At 43.4% G+C, this 20,298-nt stretch overlaps 1 protein-coding gene across 1 annotated transcript in view; it reads right to left on the bottom strand.

Moving 5' to 3' along the window:
* LOC135221155 (elongation factor Tu, mitochondrial-like) overlaps positions 1-20,298 on the bottom strand; it is a gene marked incomplete in the record, with an annotated part of 114,001 nt that overhangs the window by 49,348 nt on the left and 44,355 nt on the right. Inside the window, 1 exon segment of the mRNA XM_064258979.1 lies at positions 4,333-4,446. Coding sequence (XP_064115049.1) covers positions 4,333-4,446 — 114 coding nt within the window.

The following is a 20,298-nucleotide window of genomic DNA, read 5'->3' as shown; positions in this document are numbered from 1 at the left end:
GGGAGCAATTTAGGAGGACTGTGGGAAGAACCAGCGGATATGGAGTGCCGAGAGGAGAAAAGTGGTGGTGGAATGGAGAGGTGCAAGAATTAATCAAAAGAAAATGAAAAGCATTTAAGGACTGGAAAGTAAGGCATGCACAGGGTGCAGAAGAAAGGTACAGAGAAGAGAAAAGAGAGGCGAGGAGGAGGGTAGGTATGGCTATGGGAAAGGTGGCAGAGCAGTTGAATGAAAGACTAGGAACAAAAGAAGGAGAAAAGGATATCTATAAGATTTCAAACTTGTGGAAAAGGCAGAGACAGGATGTGGGTAGACTGGGTGTCAAGGATAGTGATGGAAGTATATTATTCAGGGAGGAAGACATTAAGAAGAGATGGCGAATATTTTGAACAACTGTTAAATACTGAAAATGAGAGATAGGAGATAGGGAAAGCACAAAGGGTGGCGGGACCAGTGAGGGAGATACAGGATACAAAAGTGAAGAGAGCATTAAGGAAAATGAAAAATAGTAAATCACAGGTCCATCAGTTCCAAAATGAAATGATCAAATTACCAGGTGCAGAGGGGGAGAAATGTTTGCTGGATTTATCAAAAGCTATTTGTGAAGAGGAAGAAATGCCAAGGGATTGGGAGGAGAGTCTAATGGTATATACTATATATAAGCAGAAGGGAGATGTCATGGACTGTGGTAACTACTACAGGGGAATTCAACAAACAGAGCATGGATTGAAAATTTTAGAGAGAGTACTGGATGAGAGATTAAGAGAGATTGTAAAGATTGGGAAACAGCGGTATGGATTCATGAGAGGAAGAGGGACGGTGGATGCCATCTTCACAGTAAGACAGCTACAGAAAAAGAGGCTAGAGGGAAAGCAGGAGCTCTATTGTGCATTCATAGACATAGAGAAAGCATACGATAGAATCCCAAGAGAAGTGATGTTTTGGTGTTCAAGGAAAAGGAATGTCCCAAAAAAGTTAGTCAGGGTGGTCTAGATGATATATAAAAGAATGCACATCAAAGTGATAACAGCAGTTGGGGAAACAGAAAACTTACAAGTTAGTGTTGGATTACACCTTGGGTCAGCATTAAGCCCATTTTTGTTTGTGCTGGTCATGGATGTGGTGAGTGAAGCAATCAGGAATGAAGAGCGTGTGGGAATTGTACGCCGATGATCTGGTGATTACTGATTACTGCTAAACATGGGGAGGACCTACAGAGAAGGGTTGGAGTGGCAGGAATCTTTAGAAGGGGGTGGCTTAAAGGTGAATGAAAATAAAACAGAGGTTTTGCTGAGGAGTAGGGAAGATAGAGACAGAATACTAATACAAGAAAGAAGAGGCTCAATTATAAAGCAGGAAGAAAAATTTAAATACTTAGGATCTACTTTAAGCAAAGAGGGAGGATGTGAGGCTGAAGTTGACAGTAGGATAAAAGCTGCATGAGGGAAGTGGAGAGAGGTAGATGGAGTGGTATGTGATGAGAAAATGCCAATTAAGCTAGCAGTCAAGATATAAAACAAAGTGATAAGACCAGTGTTTATGTATGGCACAGAAACATGGGCTCTAAGAAGAAAATATGAAGTAAAGCTTGAGAGAACAGAAATGAGAATGCTGAGGTGCATTATGGGAATATTGCTGCTTAGAGACTGGAAAATAATGAAAAGAAGGGCAGGGTTAGTAAAGATTACAGAGGTGGTAAGAGTCATGATTGAGAATGTATGGGCAAGTGTTGAGGATGAATGACGAGGAGGGAGTGAAGAGGGCTTGGAAGGAACCTGATAAAGGAAGAGGATCAAGAGGGAGGCAGAGAATTAGATGGCAAGATAAGATAGAGAGAAGAGTTTGGTGGAGGATGATACCTTAAAAAGAAGGCACTGGAGAAGGTGCATCAGGCAACTGACCCCTTAATTAACCCTTAAATGCCGAAGCGGTAAAAAAAAAATTGTCTCCCGAGTGCCGGAGGTGTTTCAGAGTGAGCGCGGAAGCGGAAAAAATATTTTTTTCAAAAAATCACAGCGCACTTAGTTTTCAAGATTAAGAGTTCATTTTTGGCTCCTTTTTTTTGTCATTGGCTGAAGTTTAGTATGCAACCATCAGAAATGAAAAAAATTATCATTATCATATATAAATAATGCGATATATGATAACGCAAAAAAAAAAATTTCATATATAATTGTATTCAAATCGCGGTGTGCGCAAAACGGTTAAAGGTAACAAGTTACTTTTTTTTAGTTGTAATGTACACTAAATTGCAATCATTTTGGTATATAACACATTGTAAAACGATAAAAGCGACACAGAGAAAATATTATCACAAAATAATGCATGAATTCGTAACGCGCGGACGTAAACAAATATTTTTTTCAAAAATTCACCATAAATCTAAATATTGTCCTAGAGACTTCCAATTTCTTTCAAAATGAAGACAAATGATTGAATATTACTATACTGTAGGAGTATTAGCTTACAATTGCAGTTTTCGACCATATCTGAAGAGTTAAAGTTGACCGAATGTCGAATTTTTTTATATATATATTTTTTATATGCAATTATTTCGGAAATAAGAAAAGCTACAACCTTCAAATATTTTTCATTTTATTCTACATAAAATTGCGCACATTTTCATATATAAAACTCTATGAAATACATAATATGAAATGGCGCAAATATTCCGAGAATGGGACGTACGCATTTCGGAGATTTGTGGCGGAGAATCCGCCCGCGGAGGGAAGGAAAGATTTTTTTTAAATTCACCATAAATCTAAATATTTTGCTAGAGACTTCGAATTTGTTTCAAGATGAAGATAAATGACTGAATATTACTAGACTGTAAGAGTTTTAGCTTACAATTGCGTTTTTCGACCATTTCGGTAGAGTCAAAGTTGACCGAACGTGGTTTTTTTTCTATTTATCGTGATTTATATGCAAATATTTCGAAAATGAGAAAAGCTACAATCTTCAATTATTTTTAATTGTATTCTACATAAAATTGCGCACATTTTCATATATAAAACTTTATGTAACGGCTAATTTAAAATGGTGCAAACATTACCACAATTGCACGTATGATTTTTTCGGAAGAGTTACCGCGCGGACGTAAAGAAAATGTTATTTTTTTCATAAATTCACCATAAATAGAAATATTGTGCTAGAGACTTCTAATTTGTTGCAAAATGAAGGAAAATGCTTGAATATTACTAGAATATAAGCGTTTTAGCTTACAATTGCGGTTTTCGACCATTTCGGTAGAGTCAAAGTTGACCAAAGGTTGAAATTTTAGCAATTATCATTATTTATATGAAAATCTCTCAAAACTGATAAAAGCTACAACCATGGGTTGTTTTTAGTTGTATTGTGCATGAAATTGTGCACATTTCCATATATAAAACTTTATATAACGGCTAATTTTAAAATGGTGCAAACATTACCACAATCGCATGTATGATTTTTTTCGGAAGAGTTACCGCGCGGACGTAAGGAAAAAGTTTTTTCATAAATTCACCATAAATCGAAATATTGTGCTAGAGACTTTCAATTAGTTGCAAAATTAAGGTAAATGATTGAATATTACTAAAATATAAGAGTTTTAGCTTACAATTGTGTTTTTCGACCATTTCGGTAGAGTCAAAGTTGACCGAAGGTTGAAATTTTGGCAATTATCGTTATTTATATGAAAATATCTCAAAACTGATAAAAGCTACAATCATGAGTATTTTGTTGTTGTATTCTACATAAAAATGCGCACATTTTCATATATAATACTTCATGTAACGGCTAATTTACAATGGTACAAAAATTATGTCAAAGTGACGAAATAATTTACGAGATGTGTCACAGATACTTTTTAGTGCGGCAAGAAAGAAATTCGCGCTTGCGCGCCTGCGTAACGATTGTAAACAAAACAACACCTTGATCCGTGAACTCCCAGCATCCCCCAAGGCGCGTGATTCAAAAGTTTTAGGCTGGTAGGCCTATATAAGTTTTTCCGCGAATTTTAATTTAAAAAAACTTTTGTAAGTCGACGTAAAATACGTCCAGTCGGCACACGAGAGACAAAAAATGTTGATGTAAAATACGTCCAGTCGGCACACAAGAGACAAAAAATGTCAATGTAAAATACGTCCAGTCGGCAGTAAAGGGTTAATAGGGATAACAGTGGGAAAGAAGACAATATCTTTTACCTGAACTGCCTAACAAGGATAAAAACATATATTACTGGTGCAAAAAAAAAAAAAAAAAAGTCCATATTACAAATAACAAGTCTTTCCATAGGAAGGGAGAAAGCTAATGGTGTTGAAACCCCAATAAAGCTTTACAAGCTCAAAAACTTACCTGCTATGGAATATACACCCTCAACAGCCATACAGAAAGGCTTATCCAGTTCTCGTTCAGGTGTAGGAATGTGTGAGTCAACAAGTTCCATCAACTCATTTACAGCCTTTTCACCTAAAAATGAGAAAAATCGCAACTTTTAAAACTAATACAAACCATAGTCTGTCATATATGGATTCCTTCCATGCATGCACTCACAGCCATGCACTGACTTTGAGAAATCAAAATAATAATGCAAGTAGGCCTAGGACATGATGCCTTCTTGCCAACCTACACTTGCCACTGTTGTCTCCAGTACATCTCAATGCACATTACCTCTTCGGAAAGCAGTAATTGGTTCCAACTACTCAACTGATCTGCCATGACAATTCTCATCTATCAGACATATCTGGCTTCAGATAGCACAGGTCGGGGAGATTGTGCCCCTTTCTTTATTGATGCAAGCCACGGTAGTGTTCAAGTTATGATAATTCCTCTTACAATAATCTGATTTTACAATGGGGTTAGCAAATAATACTCATATAACAATATTTTGAAAATATCTTTAAATTTCCCTCGTAATAGGTGCAAGGCAGCAGTGTACCTACAATCAGGGAATGAGAGAGACCATTTTACAATAACCTAACTTTATCTCATCTAATAGTTAAATAAGTTAATAAACAGCAAAAGAGATGTTTTACCGTTATACTCATTGCGTAAATGTGTAAAGCCATGAACAACCGAATGAGAAACAACATTTTGCTAAGTACAACCGAACTAGATAACAACATTCATTTGGCTTGTATTTCAACCATTGTACAATAGTAAACAATTACCTACGGTATAAACGATGTTATGTAGAATGAGACTGATATATTTTAATGTAATAACTTTGTTCACTATAGACCAAGGATCAGCAAGGAAATATACAGTTAAATCTAAACAAAGTTGTAGCTGAAGCTGAGAACATTTTTTAAGCTGCTAATGACTATTATCATGCATTGACAACAAGGATAAAACTGTAAACTTATGCCATCAAACACAACCGTAGATAAAACTGAGAGAGAATAATTTGAATCAAAACTTCAGGTCTTGAAAGAATACATTTTACTGTTGTTTTCACGCCAACAAAAGATAAATAACAACGGTAAGCTTGTACTACGATGGAATCAAGTGAAAATAGCAAACGGAATCTCATAATTTATTTTACACAATAAAAATGCCCACAATGCAATCCATTAACAAAAAACATAATTCAGTTCACGAGATGTATTAAATTCATATTTCAACTTGAAAACAAGTCGTATAATACATAAGTAAAGTATTTAGATATTTTATGGTAACTAAACTAGAAGCAAGGCAATTCACTCCGAATTGAGTTAAGTACCGAGATATAAACTTGTATTTGCCATCAGCTGATTTCCAAAACAAAACATTGACCACTTTGTTAGATTTTATGATACAATATGAGAATACATACAATATTACTGGATACAGTATGTATAACCTTTTAAAATATTCACAGAAAAGATGCATATTCTTTGTGTTTTTATTTCATAAATATACGTAGCCATCAGAAGCCTGACCTCGCTCAATTGTACTAATAGCCAGGAGAAAATCAGTTAGGAATAGTGTAAATATAAAAGAGAAAAAGAAATGAGAAACCCATTAATTGACAAAGATAGACAGAGAAAGACAGAGAGAACAAATAAGAGAGAGAGAGAGAGAGAGAGAGAGAGAGAGAATAGTCACAGGAAGAGTCTTGAAAAATTGCTATAACACATGCAAAATTCTAATCTAAGCGCTCCTATTAAAATTCTCATCTGTGACCTGGCTTTTGATCTTTCACCGGAAAATCAACAGTTCCGCAGACGTCATTAGTTCCACCAACAAGGGGAGGAATAAAGTCAATCAATCAAACCCAAGGGGGACATCGATAGATAATCTTCAACCTATAAGGTCCACACTACCAGGTGGGACAGTAGCAAACCCTCTGCCTATGGTAGGTGGGACAATCTCCTTTGAAGAACCTTCGAAAAGGCAAGAGAAGCAGAGGGCAGATAGAAAACAGCCGGGAGCCGCGGTGGTGTGAGGTCCAGAACCTCACAGTTGTGGGTTAGAAGATTCAAGAGAGGCTCACACTTCGATTCATAGTCATATACATAACTTGTATATTTTTTATGTATATTTTATTAGTGTGTTAATGAAGTAAGAACACTGCACTGTCTTCCTAAGCCTCCTGAGACTCTAACAACTACCAACAAACGAAGCAAGAAACTATAAGCAACTACAAGAAAGTATAAAACTAATTCAAATAAGAAGGAGAAACAAACATTACAAAGATAGCAATAATCAACTTCTTTACATAGATAATGGGAACAATAAATAAATAAAATACATCAAATCGATAAAGAAGCTCTTTACATATTGGTGCCAGCTACATGGAACCCGAGGGAAGACTTAAAAAGTGCATTGTGAAGTACACATTCCACACCTCCAGCAATACGAATCGACTCACGAATTTCGTATCAAACAGCGAAGTGAATCATAACAATGACGAAAACATTCCTGCTATAAATGTCAACGGATGAAGCAAAACCTCTTAGAAAACCCAAAACTTCTAAGAATTATTCCCTAACTGAAAATGATTGAATGAAGCAAGCATATCTGTCAACGTGAACCAGCAAAACACCAAAGTGTATTCAGCTAAAGAAGCATAACAACACATGTGAAACGACAAGCAGTATAGTGCAGCAGCCGTTACCAAGCCGTGTGTTGGTGGCTACCAACAAACACCCAAAGAGATTTAAAAAAATAATCTGTTAAAAACAGAGGAGAGCATTTCATATATACGACAAAACATTCCCATTAAAAATCAACATTTCTGGTGAACTCTAAGAAGAATTTGACAACTGACAAAAAAAAGAGAACAACATACGTCAGGATTTACAAACAGAAGTTGTATCCTGTGTGTGTGAAAACTTAAGTGAAACAATTCCAGAGAAACAATTAAAACCGTACCTCAACAGAAATCAGTAAGTCGACTGAACAATTATACTAAATACTAATTCTCTCTGTAAGTGTACGAACAAATTTTTTTCTCTCTCACAGAAGGTAGAAAACTTTTATACATTCTTTCTCTTGATTATTTTTCTTTATAGATGTTTGATAGATAGGAATTTTTAATAACATGATATTGTTAAACTACAATAAAGTTTTGTACATACTTACCTGGCAGATATATACTTGGCTATAGTCTCCGACGTTCCCGACAGAATTTCAAATCTCGCAGCACACGCGACAGGTAGGTCAGGTGGTCTACCTTAACCGCCGCTGGGTGGCGGGTGTACGAACCAATCCCCCTTTCCTGTCAGATTTTCTCTTCCACCTGTCTCCTGAGGGGAGGCTGGGCGGGCCATTTAGGATCGTATGTATCGCAGGTAAGTATGTACAAAACTTTATTGTAGTTTAACAATGTTATTGTTAGTATACAATAAGGTTTTGTACATACTTACCAGGCAGATATATACTTAGCTTATGTCTCTGACGTCACGACAGAATTCAAAACTCGCGGCACATGCGACAGGTAGGTCAGGTGATCTACCTTACCCGCCGCTGGGTGGCGGTTGTATGAACCAATCCCCCTTTCCAGCCAGATTTTCTCTTCCACCTGTCTCCTGAGGGGAGGCTGGGCGGGCCATCAATCGTATATATCTGCCAGGTAAGTATGTACAAAACCTTATTGTATACTAACAATAACATTTTTGTACATGAACTTTCCTGTCAGATATATACTTAGCTGTTTGACACCCTTGGTGGAGGGAAAGAGACAGCAATACTAACATGGAAAAAAGGGGAAACAACACCTGTTGTAGGATGTAAAATAAAACCTTGGTTCTTACCTGTTTAGGCAGAAGACTTCATAGTTACTGTCTATTAGTCTGCGTTGCCTGAAGAGCTTCAGCGAGGGCGTGACCTACAGCTGACAGACTCTTTGGGTCTATCAAAGGGATTTGGTATCCGCTTACTTGATAGAATCCAAGCAGGATCTTGTCAAAGGGGATTCGCCCTCTTAAATGACAGAACCTAACCACTATCATTGCAAGGAGCTCAAACATAAACTGATCACCTAACCAATCTAATCTTTGTTAGACATATGACAAGAAAGAGATGCCTACCCGCATGCTCTTTCAAACAACCAAAAAACTTACAAAACTAAACAAGGGGGAAAAATACACTACAAAGGATATGTCTCAGCTGCCTGCCTCAGCACTGAATCCGCCGATACATATGGGCCTAACGCAAAGCACTTTTCATACGTGATTTTGACGTCTCTCAGATAGTGGTTCGCGAAGACTGAGTTGCAATGCCAGAATGTTGCTTTCATAATATTAATTAAAGACATGTTTTTATTGAAAGTCAAAGAAGTGGCAATAGCTCGTACCTCATGAGCTTTGACCTTCAGGAGCTTGAATTGACTTTCATCACATGTCACATGAGCTTCTTTCACCAAGCTTCTGATGAAGAAAGAAAGCGCATTCTTAGATAAAGTCCTCCTTGGATCTCTTACAGAGCACCAAAGGCTACCATCATTGCCCTTAAGTTTCTTCTACCTCTAAAGATAAAACTTTAGACTTCGTAATGGGCAAAGCGACCTCTCTGCTTCCTCCCCTACTAGGGCAGATAAACCTTGGATTTCAAAACTCCTAGGCCAAGGATTTGAGGGGTTCTCGTTCTTGGCCAAGAACGAAGGCAGGAAGGCACAGATCGCTGCATCTCCTTTGAACCCCACTATCCCTTCTAGGGCATGGAGCTCACTAATCCTTTTGGCGGAAGCCAAGGCCATGAGAAAAAGTGTCTTTCTCATGAGGTCTCTAAAAGAGGCAGACTGAGGCGGTTCGAACTTAGGGGACCTAAGGAAACGCAGCACTACATCCAGATTCCAACTCGGAATCTCTGACGAAACCTTCTTGGATGTTTCAAAGGATCTTATTAGATCATGAAGGTCTTTGTTCTCTGAAATGTTTAGGTCTCTGTGCCTAAACACAGCAGCCAGCATGCTACGATATCCTTTAATGGTTGATACCGCCAGTCCACCTTTTTCCCTAAGGAAAAGTAAGAAGTCTGCTATTTGGGTTACAGAGGTACTGGAAGAGGAAAGGTGATGGTTCCTACACCACCGCCGAAAGACGTCCCACTTCGATTGGTAGACTCTAAGGGTAGAGGGCCTTCTTGCTGCTGCGATAGCCGTTGAACCCTCTCGCTCTGACCAAACTTTTGACAGTCTGAAGCCAGTCAGACCGAGAGCGGGGAGGTTTCTGTGATACCTGTCGAAGTGGGGTTATCTGAGCAGATCGATCCTCTGTGGCAGGGATCTTGGAATGTCTACTAACCATTCCAGTACCTCTGTGAACCAAACTTGTGCGGGCCAGAAAGGAGCTATCAACGTCATCCTTGCTGCTTCCGATGCTGCAAACTTCTTGAGAGTTTCTCCCAGTATCTTGAAGGGAGGAAAAGCATACGTGTCTAGGCCTTTCCAACCTAGGAGAAAGGCATCTAGTATTGACACTGCCCTCGGGTCTGATATAGGAGAGCAGTAGTTGTCTATCCGCGCATTCTTGGCTGTGGCGAAGAGGTCTATGTGAGGCCTGCCCCATAATCTCCACAGGTCCTGGCAAACATCCTCGTGAAGCGTCCACTCCGCCGGCAGGACTTGATCTTTCCTGCTCAGGAGGTCTGCTCTGACGTTCTTTTCTCCCTGTACGAACCTGGTAAGGAGACTGATCTTCCCTTCCTCCGCCCACAGCAGAATGTCTTTTGCTGTCTCGTACAGGGAGAAGGAGTGAGTTCCCCCCTGCTTCCTGATGTATGCCAGGGCCGTGGTGTTGTCCGAGTTTATCTGAACTGTCGAAGCTAGGACGTAGGGCTCGAATGCTTTCAAAGCTAGCCAAACAGCCATCAGCTCTTTCTTGTTGATGTGCCAGGTCACCTGTTCCTCCTTCCAGGTGCCTGACACTTCTCTTGAGCCGAGCGTCGCTCCCCAACCTGTTTCCGACGCGTCGGAAAACAACACTCGGTTGGGGTTCGGTATGTGAAGGGACATCCCTTCTGCAAACCTGAGAGGGTTCGCCCACCAAGAGAGGTCCTTCTTGATTTCTCTTGAAATCTTGAAGGAGAACTCTAGGTTTTGAGAAAGACAACGCCAGTTCCGATGTAGAAAGAACTGGAGAGGTCTGAGGTGCAACCTTCCTAGAGAAAGGAATTGCTCCAACGAGGAGAGTGTCCCCAGCAAACTCATCCACTCCCTCGCTGTGCATACGTCTTTCTCTAGAAAGGCTGTGACTTTCTCTGAACATCGGGCTATCCTTTCTGGTGATGGAAAAGCCCGAAAATCCAGAGAAACCATCCGAATCCCCAGATAGATACGATCTTGACTGGGGATTAACTGAGACTTTTGGAAGTTCACCAAAAGTCCCAGAGAACTTGCCATGAAAAGGGTCTTTTGTAGGTCCTCCAAACATCTTTTCTGTGACTTGGCTCTGATAAGCCAGTCGTCCAAGTAAAGGGACACCCTCACTCCCTCCAAATGTAGCCATCTTGCTACATTTTTCATTAGTCCTGTGAAAACCTGAGGGGCTGTTGATAGGCCGAAGCACAAGGCCCTGAATTGGAATATCCTTCCTCCCATCATGAACCTGAGGTATTTCCTTGAAGAAGGATGGACCGGCACATGGAAGTAAGCGTCCTGAAGATCTAGGGACACCATCCAATCCCCTGGACGAAGAGCCGCCAACACTGAGGATGTCGTTTCCATGGCGAACTTCCTCTTTTCTACAAAGAAATTCAGGGCGTTTACATCCAGAACCGGTCTCCATCCTCCTGAGGCTTTTGGAACTAGGAAAAGGCGGTTGTAAAAGCCCGCTGAGCATGGGTCGCTCACTAGCTCTATCGCCTCTTTCTCCAGCATTTGTTCTACTGCCAGAGTAAGAGCTTGGTTCATGATGGGATCCCTGTACTTCGCCACCAACTCCCTCGGAGTCGTCGTCAAAGGTGGTCTTGCTGAGAAGGGAATCAGATATCCTTTTCAGATAATCGAGAGGGACCAGTTGTCTGCTCCTCTCTGTGCCCAGACTTCTGCGAATCTTAGTAACCTGGCACCTACTGATGTCTGGAGGACTTTTTTCCTACTTTTTCGCTCTGGTAGAGCGTGAGAAGGATCTTCCTCTCTTGAAAGATCTTGTACCTCTTGAGGTAGAGGTTCTAGAAGGAGGGGCCCCTCGAAAGGGCTCCTGTCTAGCTGGAGTCTCCTTCCTAGTCTTGGTCTGGAAGGTCGGTCTAGGTTTCCGGGCAGACTGGGCAAGCATATCCTGCGTAGCCTTAGCAGAGATAGCTCCAGAGATGTCCTGAATTATCTTCTTTGGAAAGAGAAGAGGCAAAAGCTGCGAATACAGAAGCGAGGCTCTCTGAGCATGAAAGACTGACTTAGTCAGAAAAGAGCAGAAGACCGATCTTTTCTTAATAACCCCTGCTCCAAAAAGGGAGGCTACTTCGCTAGACCCATCTCTCACTGCCTTGTCCATGCAAGTAAGGACACTGTTGAGATCCTCGGGCGAAATGGAATCCGGGTTTTGAGTTCTTCTTGCTAAAACCCCTAAAGACCAGTCAAGGAAGTTGAAGACTTCCAAGACTCCGAACATTCCCTTCAACAGGTGGTCGAGCTCGTTCATCGCCCAGATAGTCTTAGCAGACAAGAGGGCCGAGCGTCGGGAGGAATCCACCAGTGAAGAGAAGTCCGCGTCTGCAGATGAGGGAAGACCCAGGCCTAGGGGTTCTCCAGACTCATACCAGAAACCAAGTTTTCCTGTAAGCTTGGAAGGAGGGAAAGAAAAAACAGTCTTCCCTTTCTCCTCCTTAGAAAGAAGCCAATCAACAAAACCTCTCAAAGCCTTTTTCATTGAGATAGTTGGTTTCATTCTCACACAGGAGGAAACCTTCGTCTTCTTTGATGTTGAGAATAAGGAGAGAGGAGAAGGAGGAGCGACCGGAGTAAGCTCTTCTCCAAACTCCTGAAGAAGGAGGTCTGTCAGGATCTTGTAAGACGAGACCGAAGAATCCTTTAACACGTCCTCGTCTGAATGTTCCTTCTCATCTACCGAAGAACCTTCAACTTCTTTACGAGAGGAGGCGGACTTCTCTAAAGAAGTGCACCTATCCTGTGAGGAGTGTCTGGCAGCCGTCTGGCGCCTATCAGGAGAAGCCAAAGCTTCGGGAGAGCTCCTATCGAAGGAGTCCTTCCTACTCCGATGAGGGAGTCCTCTGTGTTCTTGGCGTCTGTCCAGAGAAACACGGGAGTCCAAAGGGGAGCGCCTGCTAGGAGAGGAGAGCCTACTATGCTCAAGGCGCCTACCAGACTCTATGCGCCTGTCAAGAGGAGAGCGGCTGCCTGGCGAACTGCGCCTGAAATGAGAGGAGCGCCTGCTAGGCTCTTGGCGCCTACTAACAGGAGAGCGAATCCCTGGAGAAGAGCGCCTACTAGGAGACAGGCGTCTACCAGGATCCAAATACCTGGATCGAGAAGTGTGGGTCTCTGTAAAAGCTTGTTTACCAAAAGAGAGGCTTCTTTCGGGCTCTTTGCGCCTGACAGGAACAGAGCGGCTAAAAGGCGAATAGCGCCTACCAGGAGAGTAGCGCCTATCTTGATCACAGAGTTTGTCAGCAGGAGAGCGGCTACCTGGGGAGTAGCGCCTACCAGGTTCTAGGCGTCTGACAAAAGGAGAGAGCCTGTCTCGAGAATAGTCCATGCAGGGGGAGGCTCTCTTATCCGGAGATTGAAGGCTCTTCGGAAAGGAGCGAGATGTAGAAGCCATGCGCTTATCCTTAGAAGAGCGCCTACTAGGAGCTTGATACCGTTCCACGGGAGAAATGATGTTACCAGGAGAGAGCTTCCTGGGCGATTGGCGCCTGGAAGACGACTCTCACTCTATCTGCTGGTACAGGAGAGAGAGCAGACTCCGACTGAAAAGGCAAACCAGGAGATGGTAGCCTAAACTTCTTAAAGGGAGGAGAGACGTCCTTCTTACGACGAGCGCCTCCCCCCAAGGAGCCAGCAAGAGCCGAAATCTGAGCTTGCAGCCCCGCAAGAATCCGAGCCGGAGATCTTACAAACTCCTTCACAGGGGACGAGGTTCGAAGCCTACTCTAAGGCGAGTACTCCTGATCCCTCCTGGGCTTCTTGATGTCCACCTCAGGCTCCTCCGGAAAACACTCCGGGCTGGAAGGAAGGGCGCAAGGCGCCTTCCAGGCTCTCTTCAATGGTCGAGAGGTATCCGAGGCGCTCCATCCTCTTCTAGGAGAAGGCGATGAAGAAGAAGAGAAGCATTGTTGCAAGGCGCCTTCCAGGCTCTCTTCAACAGTCGAGAGGTATCCGAGGCGCTCCATCCTCTTCTAGGAGAAGGCGATGAAGAAGAGAAGCATTATTGCAAAACCTCCTTCTTGGCGCGAATTAAGGCAGCCTGGCTACCGAGGGACGCCTGACCGGGTGGGGGTTCTCCCTAACCTTCCTGCGGCTGTTGACTTTCCTCCTCCACTGGGACTGGGAGTCTGGAAGAGGTCTAGGCCTGGAAGCATTAAGGAGCCGATCAGACGCACCCTCCACTGCACTGGGGGCACTGAACAATTCACTTGCACTATCACTCTTACCTTGCAACGAACGAATTTTCTTCTCCATGCTAAGGATCATGGCTCTCATGGTTGCCACTTCCGAAGGCATACCTTCAGGTTCGATGCAGGGAGCAGGAGCTGAAACGGGAGAAGGATCTAGTGCTATGACAGGATTATCAACTTCCAACTCGCTGACACGAGACTTACTAGAACTTCTAGACGAAGCCTTTCTAACCCTGTCTTTCTCCAACTTCCTTAAGTAGGAAGACAGAGACTTCCATTCACCCTCATCCAACTTCTCACATTCATTACACGGGTTAATAAAAGAACATTCATTACCCCTACACTTCAAGCATACTGTGTGAGGATCTACCGCTGCTTCCGGTAGCCTCACCTTGCATTCATCCATAGAACACACCCTAAACATAGAAGATTTCTTAACCTCTACATCAGACATCTTGAAATCAAAGAAAAATCCAAACCAATATCCAAAAACAATCCACAAGCGCGTATGCCAAGCCAACAAGATCAGGTACTTCACCGAAAGTCAGTCCAAAGATATCCAAGGCAACGAGAAACGAATTAAACTATAAAGAGGTAACGACCACAGGTGTAGTCGAAACCGGCAACAGAGAAAATCTGGCTGGAAAGGGGGATTGGTTCATACAACCGCACCCAGCGGCGGGTAAGGTAGATCACCTGACCTACCTGTCGCGTGTGCCGCGAGTTTTGAATTCTGTCGTGACGTCAGAGACGTAAGCTAAGTATATATCTGACAGGAAAGCTCATGTACAAAAATATCATTTTTGTACATGAACTTTCCTGTCAGATATATACTTAGCTGATTGGCACCCTTGGTGGAGGGTAAGAGACAGCTAAACAATTAAGGAAAGAATGGAAACAACTGGTGTTGTAGGATATAAAAACCTTGGTTCTTACCTGTTCAGGCAGAAGACTTCATTGATACTGTCTCTGAGTCTGCATTGCCTGGAGAGCTACAGCTAGGATGTGACCTGTTGCTGAAAGACTCTCGGATCTACCACTGGGATATCTGATCCCTTTGTGTGGTAGAATCCAAGTCGGATCCTGTTAAAGGGAACTCGTCCGCTAGCTTAACAGGTCCTAACCACTACTACCGCAAGGAGCCACACTCATCAGACCACCTTACCAAACTACTAAAGGTTAGTATTACGACATAAAGAGATGCCTCCCTGCATCCTCTTTAAGACAACCATCAACAACAAACACAAGACATAAGGGAAAAAATATATACAACTAAGAAGGATGAGTTCCAGCTCCCTGCCCCAGCACCGAATCCGCCGATACGTACGGGCTCAAGGCGAAGCATTTTTCATAAGTGATTCTCACATCACGTAAGTAGTGGTTTGCGAAAACCGAGTGACATCTCCAGAAAGTTGCCTCCATCAGGTTCCGCACGGACATATTCTTGTTGAAAGCAAGAGAAGTCGCTATGGCTCTTACTTTCTGGGCTTTCACCTTAAGAAGCTTAAAATGGTCTTCCTTACAAGAACCGTGTGCTTCTATAATGAGGTTTCTTAAGAAGAAGAACAGAGCGTTCTTCGATAGGGGTCAAGTAGGGTCCTTTACGGAGCACCAAAGGACCTCTTGATTGGCCTTTCTTTTAAGGTAATATTTTACCATTCTCACTGGACAAAGAGTTCTCTCGGGTTCTTCTACAAGCGAAGATAACCCACGAATCTCGAAGTTCCTGAGCCATGGATTTGATGGGTTTTCGTTCTTTGCTAGAAACCCAGGGAGGAAAGAGCAAACCATAGAATCCTCCTTAAATCCCACATTTCCTTCAATCGCTTGAGGCTCACTCACCCTCTTGGCGGAAGCTAGAGCCATCAGGAACAGCGCCTTCTTAGTCAGTCTTTGAACGAGGCTGAACTAGGGGGTTCAAATCTAGATGATCCAAGGAATTGAAGAACCACGTCTAAATTCCAGTTTGGAGTATTAGGAGACTGCTTCTTCACTGTTTCAAATGACCTAATAAGGTCATGCAGGTCCTTATTCTCCGATAAATTGAGGCCTCTGTGTCTAAAGACAGTCGCCAACATACTGCGATATCCTTTAATAGTTGAAACAACAAGACCGCATTCTTGTCTCAGGAATAGAAAGAAATCCGCAATCTGGGTCACAGAGGTACTGGAAGAGGAAACGTTATTTCTCTTGCACAACCTTCTGAAGACGTCCCACTTCGACTGGTATACACGTAAGGTGGAAGACCTCCTAGCTCTAGTGATTGCCTTAGCAGCTGTTGACGAAAAGCCTTTCGCTCTGACCAGTCTCTGGACAGTCTGAAGCCAGTCAGACTGAGAGCGGGGAGGTTTTTGTGGTACCTGTCGAAGTGGGGCTGTCTGAGTAGATCGCTCCTTAGAGGGAGCGATCTTGGAAGGTCCACTAACCATTCCAGCACCTCTGTGAACCATTCTTGGGCTGGCCAAAAGGGAGCGATCAATGTCATCCTCGTGGAATCTGACTTTTTAAAAGTTATCCCCTGAATCTTGAAGGGGGGAAACGCGTAAACGTCAATCCTTTCCAATCGAGAAGAAGAGCGTCTATCCCTATTGCCCCTGGATCCGAGATGGGAGAGCAATAAAGATCCAGTCTCTTGTTCTTTGAAGTGGCAAATAGGTCTAAGTGCGGCCTGCCCCACAACTTCCAAAGGCTCTGGCATACATCTTGGTGCAGAGTCCACTCTGTGGGAAGGACCTGATCTTTCCTGCTGAGGAGATCTGCTCTTACATTCCTCTCTCCCTGTACGAATCTGGTGAGAAGCTTGATCCTCCTTTCTTCGGCCCACAGAAGAAAGTCTCTTGCTGTTTCGTACAGGGAGAAGGAATGCGTCCCCCCCTGTTTCCTGATGTATGCCAGAGCCGTGGTGTTGTCCGAGTTTATCTGCACTATTGCTTCTCTTACGTTGGACTCGAACGCTTTCAGAGCCAACCACACGGTCATCAGTTCTTTTCTGTTGATGTGCCAGGATACCTGGTCCCCCACCCAGGTCCCTGACACCTCCATGGTTCCCAGAGTCGCACCCCAACCTGTTTCCGACGCATCGGAGAACACCACCAGGTTGGGGTTCTGGGATTGCAGAGACAGTCCCTGCGTAAACTTGTTGGGATCTGCCCACCATACTAGTTCCTCCTTGACTTGGTGCGAAATAGACAGGGAGAACGTCAAATCCTGATAACGACGACTCCAATTCTGACGAAGAAAGAATTGGAGCGGTCTCAGGTGCAACCTTCCTAGGGGGGAAACAAATTGCTCCAGCGAGAGCGTCCCCAGCAGACCTCATCCACTCCCCTCACTGTGCATACTTCTTTCCCTAAGAAGGTTGTTACTTTTTCGAGTCCTCGGGCTATCCTTTCCTGAGACGGAAAAGCCCGAAAACTCCGAGAGTTCATCTGGATCCCCAGATAAACACACTCTTGATCGGGTATTAAGCTTGACTTCTGGAGATTGACCAGGAGCCCCAACGAACTCGTCAATTCCAGGGTTTTCTTTAAGTCCTTCAGACAACGATCTTTGGAATTGGCCCTTATAAGCCAATCGTCGAGGTACAGGGATACCCTTCGAGATGAAGCCATTGCGCTACATTTCTCAAGATGCCCGTGAAGACTTGGGGGGCCGTCGAGAGGCCAAAGCACAGGGCCCTGAATTGGAAAATTCTTCCCCCCATCATGAATCTGAGATATTTCCTCGAGGAAGGATGGATTGGTACGTGGAAGTAAGCGTCCTGCAAGTCCAAGGACACCATCCAGTCCCCTGGACGAAGTGCTGCTAGCACCGAAGCAGTGGTCTCCATCGTGAACTTCTTCTTTTCTACGAAGAAGTTCAGGGCGCTTACGTTATGGAGGAGTAATTTTAGTTTATATTTGACAACATCTCCAAAGGTTGTGTGAGAGAGAGAGAGAGAGAGAGATTGGTGGAAGAATGAATGGGAGTGGTTAGATGGCGGTCGGAAGCATGTCTGTTGTGGCACTCTGTAGGTAGTCAATGGAAGTCTGTTACGAGAGTTGTAAACAGTGAGGCGTCTGGTCAAGTCAGTGTTGGTTTTGGCAGCAGTTTTCCTTTGGTGTTTCGTTGTTTGGGTGTTATTTGATAGATTTTGGGGTTGTGAAGTAGTTGTGCGTGTGTCTGTCTGGTTGTGGTGAGGTTAAGAAGGTTGGTGGTGCATTTTCGGTGTCTGTGAGTGGTGGTTGGGGCAGGGTTGGTTTTGGCGGGTTGTTGTACTGCTGTAAGTCGTGTGGTTGTCGTGTTTTTTCAGGCGGTTGGTGTTCATCTGCATTTAGTTGTTGGGTTACTGAGTTTTTGTGGGGTTGTGGGTCTCGGGTGGTTGATTTGTGTTTGGTTGTCGGCGGTGGTTGTGTGTTGGCTAGCCTATAGCCTATATCCAGTGGACGACAGCACAGCCTAGTCCTAGGTATCAGAAGCCAGCGGTGAGTACCTGTTTGTGTTTTTTGTTCTGTATGTAGGTATTAGGGCAATTGTCCTGCTGTGTTTTTAGTGTTAAGTGGAAAGTGTGATTGAGGGTGGGTTTGATAGCCAGACAGGTTAAGTTTATGTGGGGAGGTTACTTGTTTTTTGTGATCCCGCCACATTATTTTTTGGCGCCCGAACAGGGACTGCTGGTGTGGCAGCTGCAGGACAATTGGTCTAGGCTAGTGTTTGATTGGTGAGAAAGTTTGGGATGGAAGGATTGAGTGAGGTGGAGAGGCTGAAGGAGGAGTTAAGGTTGGAGAGGGAAGTAAGAGGACAATTGGAAGTGGATAATGAGAGGTTGAGGTAGAGTGTGTGGGAGCTGAAGAGCGAGTTAGAGGAAATGAGATTAATGCTAAAGAGTGCAAAAGTGGAAATGAAAGAAGAAGTGAAAGGAGCGGAAGAGAGAATGGTTGAGAAAATGGATGAAAAATTCTTAGTGATGATGAATGCAGTGCAGGAGATGATGAAGGGGTTCATGGGAGAGGGAGCTGTAGGGGGTAGGCCTACTAGGTCTTGTGATAGGCCAGAAGTGGTAAAGACAGTGGAAGAGCGAGGGGATGAAACTACGAGTGACGAAGGTGACTTGTTTGTGATAGGTAAAGGAAAGAAGGGAAAGAGACAGGATAAGGATAAACCTGAGGACAAGAATAAGAAGGGGGCTGACGAAAAGACGACGACTAAGGGAAAGAAGGTTAGGAAGGGTGACGGACAGGATGAGACTGGGACTGAATACAGTTGGGGAAAGGGCTGAGAGTGATTTCAGATAGCGGTGAGTGGAAACAGGTGGGTAGAAAAGAAGGGCAAGAAGAAGCGTAATGAGGAGCATGGATGTTAGTATGGAAGTTGATTCGCTGTATTCGGACGAGGTTAAGAGGGATCAGAATGGTGGAAGTAGTGAAAGTGAGAGTGAGCGGGAAGTACGAAAGGCTGTATATATGAGAGAGATACCTAGATGTGCACAATACGAGGAATATGGTAGTAGGGACATAGGGGATTTTTTTAAGGAATATGAGAGGTATTGTGAGGCAAAGTATGGGGATAACAAGAGAGTCTGGGCAAGAGAGTTGGGTAGCTTTTTGACAGGATTTTTGCTGAATATGTATGGGGTAGTGATGAGTGTGGGGAATGTGCCTTATGAGAGTGTGAAAGCCAGGATTGTGGAACAGGCGAAGAGGATAAGGAGTAGTGTTAGATATAGGAGAAAACATGGTTTTGATGAGGTAAGAATGAATGTTGGTGAGTCGTTGTCAATGTATGTGTGCAGGTTGGAAACATTAGCCAGGAAAAAGTTTGGGGATGAAGGGATAAATGAGTGTAAAGAGTTAGTGAGGAAGTTGTTGGCGACTGTGCCTGAGAGTGTGTATGAGTTTGTAAATCTGAAACGTAAGGAGAAAATGCGATGGACGAATGAAAGGTTGTCGTGGAACGACATTTTGGAAATAGTAGAGGATTATGAGCTGGATAGGTGTATGAAAGAGAGTAGAAGTGTTAGTATTAGGACTGAAGTGGCTGTTGTTATACCAGAAGGTTTTAGAAAGATATAGGGAGGCAGTTTTGGAAGGGCCAAGGCGAATGGCAGAGCGAGTGGTTGATAGGAGCGTTAGAGCCAGTAACGTAAGTATGGTTAGCCCTAAGAGAGATCGGAGTGCAAGCGTTGGAAGAGTGGGGTTGGTTAGTCGTGAACGAGAGCAGCAGTGTTACAGATGTGGAAAGCTAGGGCACAGGAAGAATGAATGTCGATGGGCGTTAGGAGCTTGCTTCGGGTGTGGGCAAACAGGGCATTTAGTGAGCGAGTGTAAGAAAGATAGGGATATTAAA

Source organism: Macrobrachium nipponense, chromosome 2 (genome assembly GCF_015104395.2).
Source record: "Macrobrachium nipponense isolate FS-2020 chromosome 2, ASM1510439v2, whole genome shotgun sequence".
Taxonomy (NCBI): domain Eukaryota; kingdom Metazoa; phylum Arthropoda; class Malacostraca; order Decapoda; family Palaemonidae; genus Macrobrachium; species Macrobrachium nipponense.
This window is presented reverse-complemented; position numbering and strand designations above follow the sequence as displayed.